This window comes from Chiroxiphia lanceolata, chromosome 1 (assembly GCF_009829145.1).
Source record: "Chiroxiphia lanceolata isolate bChiLan1 chromosome 1, bChiLan1.pri, whole genome shotgun sequence".
In the NCBI taxonomy this organism is placed as follows: domain Eukaryota; kingdom Metazoa; phylum Chordata; class Aves; order Passeriformes; family Pipridae; genus Chiroxiphia; species Chiroxiphia lanceolata.
In genome coordinates, this window is record NC_045637.1 from 155,564,501 (window position 1) to 155,576,544 (window position 12,044).

General features: G+C 50.0%; 1 protein-coding gene across 4 annotated transcripts in view; it reads left to right on the forward strand.

Annotated features, from left to right (window-relative positions):
- MAP4 (microtubule associated protein 4) overlaps positions 1–12,044 on the forward strand; it is a 145,377-nt gene that overhangs the window by 44,434 nt on the left and 88,899 nt on the right. For all 4 annotated transcript variants that reach the window (XM_032686511.1, XM_032686519.1, XM_032686533.1 and 1 more), the window contains exons 3-4: positions 2,087–2,344; positions 9,589–9,654. In XM_032686511.1, coding sequence (XP_032542402.1) covers positions 2,104–2,344; positions 9,589–9,654 — 307 coding nt within the window. In that variant the 5' untranslated portion in view covers positions 2,087–2,103. The remainder of the gene's footprint in view (positions 1–2,086; positions 2,345–9,588; positions 9,655–12,044) is intronic.

Consider the following 12,044-nt stretch of genomic DNA (forward strand, 5'->3'; position numbering starts at 1 on the left):
GCCTGGAATTACAGAGACAGCACTGGCAGTGGGATCCCATTGTCCCTGAGGAATGTGAGTGCCCTGGAGGGGCTGGAGCTGTAGGTATGTGTTGTGTGTGTCCATGGCCCTGTACTGCTGACAAAGAATTTCCTGGAGTTCAAGGAGTAGGAGCCTTTGTTCCTGTGGAACAAGAGGGTCTGTGTTCTGCCACCCCATGGAAGTCAGTGACCCTGGGCTGCTGCACAGTGGCCACTTGGGTCACCCCTCATTAACCAACACACAAGTGCCCCTTGTGTTTCCTTGGGCTGTGGCTGTGCCTTGTCCTGGCTCCAGGGCTGTGTCCTCAGCTCCAGGTCCTCCTGAGGAGAGGCTGGAGCCCCTCTGCTCTGGAGCCAGGCTGGGAGAGCTGGGGGGGTTCCCCTGGAGAAGAGAAGGCTCCAGGGAGAGCTGAGAGCCCCTTGCAGGGCCTGAAGGGGCTCCAGGAGAGCTGGAGAGGGACTGGGGACAAGGGATGGAGGGACAGGACACAGGGAATGGCTTCCCACTGCCAGAGGGCAGGGATAGGTGGGATATTGGGAAGGAATTCCTGGCTGGGAGGGTGGGCAGGCCCTGGCCCAGGTTGCCCAGAGAAGCTGTGGCTGCCCCTGGATCCCTGGAAGTGTCCAAGGCCAGGTTGGAGCAACCTGGGCTAGTGGAAGGTGTCCCTGCCCCTGGCAGGGGTGGAACTGGATGATCCTTAAGGTCCCTTCCCACACAAACCATTCTGGAATTCTAGTGTGGCTTGGTGGTTCTTGTCTCAATAAGTGACAGTTGATTCTAAAATGCTGAATCACTTTCCCTGAGCTTATTCATATCTTTCTTTTTTGTTGTTGGAACTCCAAACTTCACTTCCATGTTCTTGTTCCCTGATAATTCCCAACCAGGCACTGCTGCATTGGCTCACTGGACTCCTAAGAGAGAGTCAGTCATTCCAGGGGGAGTCTCTGCACGGTTTGTGCATCAGTGAGAGCAGCATCAAATCCCTTTGCACTCCCAAACCTTGTCCAAAATCCAAGGAAGCTGAACTCCCACAGTAGGAGCTGGAAACACACCAGTTTGGATGCTCTTGGCCCTTTCTGGTTTGGGGTTTTTCCAGTTTGCAGCAGACAGTTTCTGCAGATGGAGCTGTTGATCCCTTTGCTCTTCAGCAGCTCTGACTGACTCTACTCTGAGAGAACGTGGCAAAAAGGGCCTTTCCTCACTCCAGAGTGGTGGCTTTGCTCCCTTAGACCGCTCTCCTTAAATTCCCAGCAGTTTTTGCTGGCTGTTGTTCCCAAGAATAACTTCAAAAGGACAAAACATGAAAAAAAATAAGTGCTTGGTGCTGGGTGTGTGTTGTGCCAACCTGGAGGGTTGAGATGAGTCAGCTCAGGTGCACTTTCTGTTGGCTGCCAGGAATTAAATCGAATGCAGGGATGCAAATCAGGGAGGGAGAGAGAAATGGTGATTATTTCTCCTTCATTTCCAATTCATAGCTGTGGATATAATGCCTACGTGTGCTCTTTGCTGTGTTTTTTCATGTAAACATTATTAAAATGCCGCTTTCGAGCCCAAATCCCGGGGCTGGAGGGGGTTTGTTGGTATTAGCGAGGTTTGCTGAGGACATAAACATGCTGCAGGACCCTCTCAAGGGGATCAGAAGCCTCACTGCAGTATATATACATCAGGGATTATGGAAAATCCTAATCTCCATAGGGGAGGCTGGGTGGAGTCAGCCCCAGAACTAAATTCTCTTGCGTGTGTAATTAACTCTGAGCTCTGGGGCAGGGCACAAACCAAGGTCACACCAGGGTTATTCTGACCAGGTTGGATTTTTTAGCAGTTTTTATTGAAGGTTACTCTTGATAAAACACCCCATGAAATGGAGCTAAACCCTGATTTGGGTGACCCAGCTGTTTCTGTGCCGGTGTGGGGGGTTTATGAACATCTGGGAGTTACTGAGCACCGGAGCAAACATTTGTCACCGTGTGAGGGCTCAGGCTGCTCAGCACCAAACGGGGTAACCATGGAAGGTCTCTCATTAAGGTGTTTGTTTCTCTTCCCCCCTCCCCACGTGCTTTTCCAGGTTGCAGAGGTGCTGCAATGGCTGAGCTGGAGCACAACCTCAGCCTGGCGGACGCTCTGACGGAGCCGCCCCACGAGATCGAGGAGGAGGTGAAAAGGGACTTCATTGCCACGCTGGAGGCAGAGAAATTCGATGATGTGGTGGGAGAGACGGTGGATAAAACAGACTATGTGCCACTGCTGGATGACGAGGACGAGGCGAAGCCTGGGAGCCAGGAGCCCAGGGGCAAAGGCCACCCCGACGGAATTCAGGTGGAACGTAAGTGCCCAAAGCAGCAGAGCAGAACCCGTCAGGGGACACTCTTGCTGGCTGGGACTGTGCTGGGACAGTGCTGGGACAGTGCTGGGACAGTGCTGGGACTGTGTTGGGACAGGCCTTTGTCTGTTGCTGGGTTTGCTCTGAGCAGCTCACTTGAAAAGCAGAGGTTGAGATCAAATCCTGTTTGTCGCTTCTCTGCTCTTCAGTCCTTCAGCCCCTAAAATAAGCTCTCCTTGCTGGGCCACAGGAGATGCTGGCATAAAACATCGTGTAAATATTATTAAATGTTGTTAAAATATTAATCTTTGGGGGTTGGGTTTTCTTGGGGTTCTCAGACAAAGCACTGTCCAAATTTTGTGCTCTGCCAACACCATTTCCCAAACTGTGAGAGCTGTGCAAGGTGCCAGAGCTCTGGCTGGTGGCAAATCCAAGGGGCAAAGGTGGATGTGGAGCTGCTGCTCTTCCTCACCCCTTTGGGAGCTTCACACCCAAATGTTTAACAGCCAAATCCCATGTTTCTGATCCAAGGGTTTATTTATTTGGATTTCTTGCTGCCTCTATGTGCTGGTTATAGTAAAACATGGTGCTGTCTTTGCTGGTTGTGAACGTTTTCCAGCCCAGCTGATGTTTAGAATCACAGAATCATTAAGGTTGGAAAAGACCTTTAAGACCATCAAGTCCAACCATTCCCCATGTCCTGTACTGGAGACCCCAAACCTGCCCCAGGATTGGAGGTGGTGCCTCACCAACCTCTCAGTGTTAAGAGCTTTATCAGAAACTCCTTAGGAAAAGGAGAGTTTTAACCAGAGATTTGCTTCCTTAGCTGAGTGAAAGGGAAAACAGATTTGGGGGCCATCCATCAGATTTCTTTCCCAGTTTGCCTGGGTTTAAGTTCTTTCCCTGTTTGCCTGGGTTCTGTTCCCTGCCCAGCCAAGTGGGAATTGTCACCTGGGACCAGCAGTGCCTTGATGATTTTACTTATTTTTTGGCCTCAATCTGTGCCGTGTAGAAGAAAACCTGTGCTCTGATAACCTGGTGACTTCTTTCAAAAGAAAGTTTTTCTTTTTTTTTTTTGCCTTAATCCTGCTGCTCATCAGTGTTGAGAAAAGTGGGATGTGATTCCTCAGAATAAATAAAAGCTCTGGGATCACAGAGTGGGGAATTCTGGTCTGTTTAAGGCATTTATTTATTTTGTTTAGAACTGTATCAGGTCCCTTGTGATACAGAAAATGTAACTTTGAGTTTTACATACTGACCTAAGTCATTAAATGGTAACAAATGAGTAGAAGGATGGAAGTGAGCAAAGAGGTTATAAAACATGGAGCTTTGGGCAGTTCAGATGTGTATTCTTATATTCAATTATATTCTATATATCATATATATTAATTTATATAAATATATTTATATAATATAAATACATATTTTTACATTATGCTATACAAATGTGCAATTTTATATAATATAAATATATATTTTAACATTGCACAAGTGGGAATAACAGGAAAACACGAAGACTTATTAACACTTTGCATATGATTTAAGGGTGTTTTAAAGTGATCCTTTTGTTCTAGAAGCTGCAGATTCTAAACCATCTCAGCCCCAGGGTTTCTTGATGCTAAAATCAGTAACAATATTGGTGTAAAATGTCAGTTCCTTAAGTGTGTCCTCCCAGACGTGTATCCCTGGAAGTTTACTGACAATTTGAGATAAGCTGAGGATCTTGCAGGGGGTGTAACGAGGCCTTTTGGGTTTCCCTGAGCAGAGCTTGTTTCCCTCCTTCGTGGCAGGGAGGATGGGGGGGATGCGATTCCTTCTTCTTGCTTTGGAGATTTGTTTTTCCCTTTTTTGGGATGGCTGGAGTGCAGTTCTGGGCATTATCTAAATCTTTGGCAAGTTGCAAACAAGACCCTGAACTGAAGAAACTGGAGAAGTTGCCTTGAGTGGGGTTTGTCAGCCTTCCCACCCTGGGCTGGGAGGGGACTGGAGCTCTGCAGCCCAAACCAGGCTCAGTTACCACAGGCCAGTCTTGGGATTGGATCCTGGAACACCCCAATCTGTCTTACCCATTTTCGAGGAGGATTCCTGTTTCTTTCAGGAGGTTTGTTCAGTGTTTATAACTCTTTAAAAGCACAGTAGAGCTGAATGTGCTTTATTTGTTGAGGCAGCAGAATAAACGAGCCCCGGGATGTTCGGGGGTCCCAATGGGGGGGTTGTGGAGCAGTGTGTGAGGGTAGCACCAAGTTTTTGGGGCAGGGAACTCCATGAGTTCTGTGTCCCAGGCTCCAGACAGCTCTGTTTTCCTGAAGGATGAGCAGCCTGCCCAGATCAGGCTTTTCAGCCTCTGCTTGTTCATTTATTTATGTTAAAAGGCACCGATGAGCTCCGACAGCACGGGCTGTGCTCCTGGGATTGGCCTTCCCCAGTCAGAAGAGGTTTGATCATCCATCCTGTCAGGCTCTAGCTGGTCCAGCTCTGCCCAAGGCTTTTCTTTCACTCGTTTCCTAAACCAGGGAGCAAGTTTAGGTGGGTTTAATGTTCAGCTGGGCCCCATGGTGGAGCTGGGGGAGCGCAGAGAGGTGGAGAGGAGCAGGGAGATGTGATGAGCAGTCCTGTGGTCACCTCCAAATCTGCCCTGGAATAAAGCTTTAATAACAGTTAACTTGGAAAACACGTAGGAAAGGCGTAGCTTAGGGAGAAAGGGGTTTACTCTTCCTTGCACCTGGCTGGACAAAGTAATTTGGCAAATTCTGGGATAATCCCCTCGTGACCTCGTGGGCCTTACGTAACCTCAGGATCGCTTGGGGTGTGTGTTGCTGCCTGTCTGCAGCTGCCTTTCCTTAGCAATTCCAAGGTCCCAAGGGCTTCAGGACACTGTGGAGCTCCCAGTGAGAGCCTGGGAGGCTGCAGCAGCATTTCCATTGAGGTGCTCCCGTGGTGGGATGTGGGAGCGGGAGGGAGGAGATGGTTGGGTGGGGAGCAAGTTCCAAGGGAAAGGAAAACTCTGGGCTTCAACAGCTTGCAGCAGAGCTCCTGGGGAATGGTTCAGTTGAAGTGAGGACCAGGATTGTCCCTGGAAGGATTGTTACTGGGGAGGGGCTGTGCAGAGACAGGTCTGTGCCTTTGGTCCGTGGCCTTGTGCTCAGTCACTGTGTTTTTCATCCTTGCACTTGCCCTGTTCACAGACTGTGGTGAGTTTTAACCTTGAATGCAGTTTTTTGTAGGGAACTGTCCTCATATGGGCTGGGATAGAGTGAATTTTCTCCTTAGTGTTTATAGTTTAGTATGAGAATAACATTGATAACACACTGATGCTTTAGTTGTTGCCGAGTTCTGCCCCCCTGAATCAAGGACTTCTTGGTTTCTCATTTCTAATGTAACCCTCCCCTGGCACAGCCAGAGGCTGTTCCCTCTCCTCCTGTCCCCTGTTCCCTGGGAGCAGAGCCAGACCCCCCCCCAAACCTTCCCTGTCAGGGAGTTGTGGAGAGCTCCAAGTCCCCCCTGAGCCTCCTTTTCTCCAGGCTAAACAATAATTCCTCTCTCTCATTTTCATGATTATTGTTATATTATTATATTTATTTCAATTATTAAGCTGTTCTGGTCCCACAGGGTTTATTCTTTCCCCAGTTCTCCTCCCCACCAGGGCTGGGGCAGTGACTGAGCTGCTCCATGCTGGTTCCTTTCCAGCTGGGCTTGAACCACGACAGGACACAAACCCTGAGCAGCACTAAGAGCTGAGGTTGTTTTGGTTGAACAGACCTGGGCAGTGGCTCTGGGGCTGTCTGGAGCAGATGTGTCACCACGAGATGGCTCTGCTGGTGCTGTGGACACTGCGGGACAGACAGTGCTGCCCACCCTGCCCTGCCCTGGAAACACAACCCCAGAGCCTGAAACCCGAGGCCAAACCACGGTTCCTTTGCTTTTCCCTCCCTTTCCCCTTTAATGAGGGATTAATGCCTTTCTTGAAGCAGGATTTGCTTCTGCAAAAGGGAGTTTCAGACACCTTGTCACGTATGAGAGTGGGGATGGGGAATGTTCTGTGCACGCTGAAGTTTCAGAGGGATCAAAGAAAAATCAGCAAATGATGAGATTTGTGTTTTTGTCTCAGATGATACATTGAACCTTCTCCCCTTCAAAGTCTGTCCAGCCCCATTGCTGCCCCAAAGCTGTTAAATCACAGAATTCCAGACTGGTTTGGGTTGGAAGGGACCTAAAGCCCATCCAGTGTCACCCCCTGCCATGGGCAGGGACACCTTCCACCAGCCCAGGTTGCTCCAAGCCCCATCCAGCCTGGCCTGGGACACTTCCAGGGATCCAGGGGCAGCCACAGCTTCTCTGGGCAACCTGTGCCAGGGCCTCCCCACCAGGAATTCCTTCCCACTATCCCATCTATCCCTGCCCTCTGACAGTGGGAAGCCATTCCCTGTGTCCTGTCCCTCCATCCCTTGTCCCCAGTCCCTCTCCAGCTCTCCTGGAGCCCCTTCAGGCCCTGCAAGGGGTTCTCAGCTCTCCCTGGAGCCTTCTCTTCTCCAGGGGAACCCCCCCAGCTCTCCCAGCCTGGCTCCAGAGCAGAGGGGCTCCAGCCCTGGCAGCATCTCCGGGGCCTCCTCTGGACTCTCTCCAGCAGCTCCACGTCCTCCTGCTGCTGTTCCCAGGGCTGGGGCAGCTCTGCAGGTGATTTTGAGACAGAACATTTAAACCTATAAATTGAAATAGATTAAGCTCCTGGTTAACACCTCCCAGCCCACCTGTCCTGCCCAGAGCTCTCTTTGCCCCCGGGGGTCCCATCCCTGCCCGGGCTGGGCTGTGCCCAGGCCCTGCTGGGGATTAGGGGGTTATGTTGGCACTGGCCATTTGCTTGAGATTATCGGTTTAGCCAGTGCTGCCTTAAATTTGTTTATATAAAAACAATCCTTTGATCCACGAGCCAGATGCAAATACTGTCTTGTGATTCTGATGGGGATTAGGTCGTTACAACATCTTGACATGTTTTTGGTTTTATGCAATTTAGAATATGAGGGGAGGAGACCCGGCCCCGGGAGGGTTCTGGGTGCTTTGCACTTGTGCTGTAGCAAACTCAAATCAGATTGATTTGCTCCAAAGGCACTGACCTTCAGAGCCATAAAAATAACAACCGCTCGTGCTGCCTGGAGTTGGTTTGATTTGACCTGATTTTTCTGGAAGCTTGTCTTCCAAAAAAGCTGAAGCTGTAAAGGAAGCAATTTTACCTGCTCCTTATCCCTCCCGAGGAAAGACATGGCATTTCTGAGTCTTTTGCTCGTTTAGGAACCCACTTTGAGCCAAAAAATCTCCTTTAGCTTTCTCCAGGTCGAGGATTTGATGTGCTGATCCTGCTCTGTGGCACTTGTGAACACAGTTGGCTCTGAGCTGCCCTTGTTTCCATCTACCACAGAGTTTGGGCAGCTTGGCTGGTGTTTTGGTAGGGTTTTCTTGTTCCAAGTTTGCAGAGCCCTCAGTAGGACAGGTGGGGGTGTCCTGGGCTTTCTTTTTGTGCCTGGAGATCAGTCTGCACGTGAAACCTTCCTGCAGGTGAAGTGCTTATTTTCTGAAGAGCTGAAATCACTGGGGTGCCACCTGAGACAGCCCTGAGTGGGCCATGAGCAGTGCAAAGCTGACCTCAGGGGCACACAGACTCCTTCCAGGTGCTCCCAGAGCAGTTGTAGAGTCTCCCACACTTTGTGACCTGCACCAGTGCTTCCAGTGTGCAGCACACTGCCAGGGCTCATCCGGGGTGTGCAGCCACATTTGGGATCCAGTCCTGGTTTAATGCATCAGTAAAGGTGGTGGCATCAGAATCATGGAATATCCAGGTTGGAAAAGCCCCCCAAGGTCCCCGAGTCCCCCCTGTGCCCCATCCCCACCTTGTCCCCCAGCCCAGAGCACTGAGTGCCACGGCCAGGCCTTCCTGGGACACCTCCAGGGCTGGGCACTCCAAACCTCCCTGGGCAGCCCCTGCCAAGGCCTCACCACCCTTTCCAGGGAGAAATTCCAGCTGATGCAGGGCCAGGATTTGGACTTTAGTAATCCTTGTGGGTCCTTTCCAGCCCAGGAGGTTCTGTGGTCCCTGCAGCCGGGCTGAGCTCCCTCACTGTTGCCTGGAGGGTCCAGCAGGTCCTGTGGGCTCCCCTGTGTGATTCCTTGGAGATCTCGTGGCTGTTCCTGCTTGTGTACCCCTGGCATCTGTGACACAGTGTGGTACCAACCACCCCAGGGCCCCCATTTCTCCTTGCCTGGACTGCTCAGGGAATTCATAGACTGCCAGTGCTTCTCCCAGTTCCTAGTTAGGACCATCCCACTGTTCCAGTGAACACCAGCCCTTGTAAAGCCTGGCAGCAGGAGGAGCTGGTGTGTGGAACTGCTGAGAAACGGGTCCAGGGATCCCTGGAGTATTTTCAGCTCCTTCAGGAGGGTGTAGGTGTATGTTTTTCTGTAAACTGGCAAGTTCATGTAGAATTTTCCGAAGACACCACAGTGAGCCACTGATGTAGCTGGGAAGACTTTTCCTTGTGCTCCCCTGAGGGTTGGATTAAGCTGTGCCTGAAGGACACTGGTACCATGGCTTTGTTATAAAATGAGCTCAGGGAAGGGGCAGCAGCAGCTCCAGGTGTGTGGAGTGTGTGTCACTCTGGGAGTGAGCTGTTGGTATTTATTTACAGGCTGTTTGAAGCCAGGGCTGAGTGTTCCTTGCCCCTGAGCAGAGCTGATGGCCCGGGGAGCTGAGCTGCTCTTGGGGCTTGTGCTGCTGGTTACACTCAGCTAAAACTACTCAGTGTCATAAAATCAGAGAGTCCCAGGTGGGTTGGGTTGGAAGGGACCTGAAAGCTCATCTCACTGTGGGGAAAAACCAAACCTTGTTTGTGGTAAGGAGAGGGACTATTTGCAAGGGCCTGGAGGGACGGGACAAGGGGGAATGGCTTTAAGCTGAAAGAGGATAAATTTAGATGGGATGTTGGGAAGGAATTCCTGGCTGGGAGGGTGGGGAGGCCCTGGCACAGGTTGCCCAGAGAAGCTGTGGCTGCCCCTGGATCCCTGGAAGTGTCCAAGGCCAGGTTGGAGCAACCTGGGCTAGTGGAAGGTGTCCCTGCCCATGGCAGGGGGTGGCACTGGATGAGCTTTAATGTCCCTTCCAACACAAACCATTCCATTGAGTCCTCACAGTGTTGGGTTTGGGTTCTGGGTTAAGGTTGGCTGCATCCAGTGTTAACAGCTGCTTTGATTCCCTGCAGACTCCTCAGCCTGTGGCCCCACGGTGGTGGAGAATGGTGACCATGGCCTGGGAGATCATCACACAGGTACGTGTTTGGTGTCCAGAGGAGACACGGCAACTTCTGTGTTTGTTGTCAGAGCACTGAACCTTCACCGTGGCCAAATGCATCTTCTTTTTGAGTCTGATTTCCTCCCAGGGGATTGTGTTTGGTTTAATGATCTTTTCAGAGAATTTCTGCCAGAGTAAAGCTTCATTTTCTCTGGAGTTTGAAGTGGCTCATTTGCACAAAGCCTCGCTCTGAAGGTGTTGTATTTTTATCCATGGTCTGTGCTGGGAAGGCAACGTCCAGGGCTGTAATAAAAATGGGTTTCCAGTCCATAACATCCAGAGCTGAGCTCTCCCTGACCCATGACTCCTGCTGTTCCCTGTGAACTGACAGTGATTTTTGTCCAACTCCACCATCCTCTGGTGCAGTTTTTCTTCACTGCCTTGACCCTGCTGAATTCTGCAGCTTCTCCTCCCACCCCAAACTCTCCTGCTGGAAACATCTCCCACACCTCCTTTAGCTTGTCCCAGGTGCCATCCAGGCCTTCTGGCCCCCGTTCTGTAGCATTAGGATGGTTTTGACTGCAGGAAACTCGTGACTGAAGTGGAGAAATATTTCAGACTTGTGAGGAACCTGGAAAATTGTTGATGTTTCCAATCAGCCTGATGTACTGAGGTTGGTCTTCTCGTAGTTAGAGTTAAACACTGCTTCCTTTTGAGTCTTCTTTGCTGTGACTTCCAAAATTCCAACCCATCTGTTTCCTTCCGTGGTGAGGGCTCTGACTGTGGGATCTCTCTTTTCTTGAGGATAAAATATTGCAAAGTCAGTTGTCATCCTGGCATTGGTAAGAACTATTTATTTGGTCTCTCTTGTCATGCCCTCCAGCTCATCTCTAGTACAGATCATTGCTAAGACTGTTTGGGTGCTCCCAGCATTACACCCCTCCTGATCCATGGGCGTGGCCCCGAGGGGAAAAAAGTAATCAGGAAATAATGATGAATGTTTGGGAGATGGGGATGAATTAAAACATCTCTCTGTTATAATTCTCTTTAGAATATCAGAGTTTGATTTAGAGTGTGAGTGAGTTTCGTGCCCTCATTGAGGATGGGAATATGAAAATTGATCTTTGTGCTTAATTTGACATTGTAAATTCAGTCAAGATGAAGTTGTGCATCTTTTGTTGTTTAAACTGAAATGAAGAACACTTCTGAACCTTCCTGAGGATGCTTCCTCCCTCTTTTTTAATACTTATAACTAAAAGGACGCCGAAATATAATCAGATTTATGATACTCTGGGTCTGACTAATTAAATGCATCGTGATGTTTGTATTGAACTTCTGACTTGTGTTTAAAAAATCCTTTATTTGCTTCGCTCTTGCTTTGTGGGGGTTTTAACTCTTCACACACTAAATGTTAACAGCTTTGATCAAAGATACTTTTATGTGTCTGAGGCTTTTTAATTTATTGATACATTCCCTCTTTGTGGGGCAGAGTTGGATCTCTTCTGCTCTTGTTAAAGTCTTGTCTAAAAGCGACATCAAAGCGGTGGGAGCAGCACGTCAGAGCTGAGGAGTCGTGGGCATCAACTTAATTAGGCTTTCCAGAACAACAGAGGGTTGATACGACACAATTCCTTCACAGCCTCTTCCCCCTGCCCCCCTCCTTGGTGGAATGTTGAAATGTCCCTGGTTATCCATCAGGGAGAAGGAGGAATGCTGCGTTTCCAGCCGGGTTTTCAGGGCCGAGCAGCAGCTGATGCTCTGCAGGAGCACCCGGCCCAGGTCCTGCCATAGGTGGTGCTGCCCAAAGCAGCCCTGCAGGCCCTGGCCCTAAGCCTCCTCCAAGCTGTGGTGGCTTATTTCCAGCTGGATCTATTCCCTAAGCTGTGTCTGAAAGCTGGAATGGTTTTTAGGGATGTGGGATGTGAGCCCAGTGCAGAGGTGGGAAATGGAGCAGCCAAGGGAGGACTGAGGAAGGTGATGCTCAGGGAAACCAGCATTTTGCTACAAACCCCAGTGTTGAAAGCCACAGAGAGAGCTTTGAAAAAGCAGAATTGGGTTGGAGCTGGATTGTGGAACAGACTCCAAGGAGAAGGTGCTGGGAGGCTGTTTGGTGGCACAAACATGGATCTCTCTGGGCTGGAGCACAGGAAGCTTTGCTGCACTTCTTTGTTCACTAATCAAATAAAACAAGGTGATGACTTGATATTATGACTTGCAACATTATCTACAACATGTGGGGGGTGTGTGCAGAGCTTGGAATTAGTCAGGACTGAAATCTTGGCAGCCTGTGCTGCCTCCAGACCCATGCCCTGCTCCAACATCCCCTTAATGCAGCACATGGCAGAAACCCAAACCTCCTGGAACTGGGGGGCAAACCCTCCGTTGGTGTTGAATTATGTTGGCTCTGACAGTGCTGTTTAAAGCATT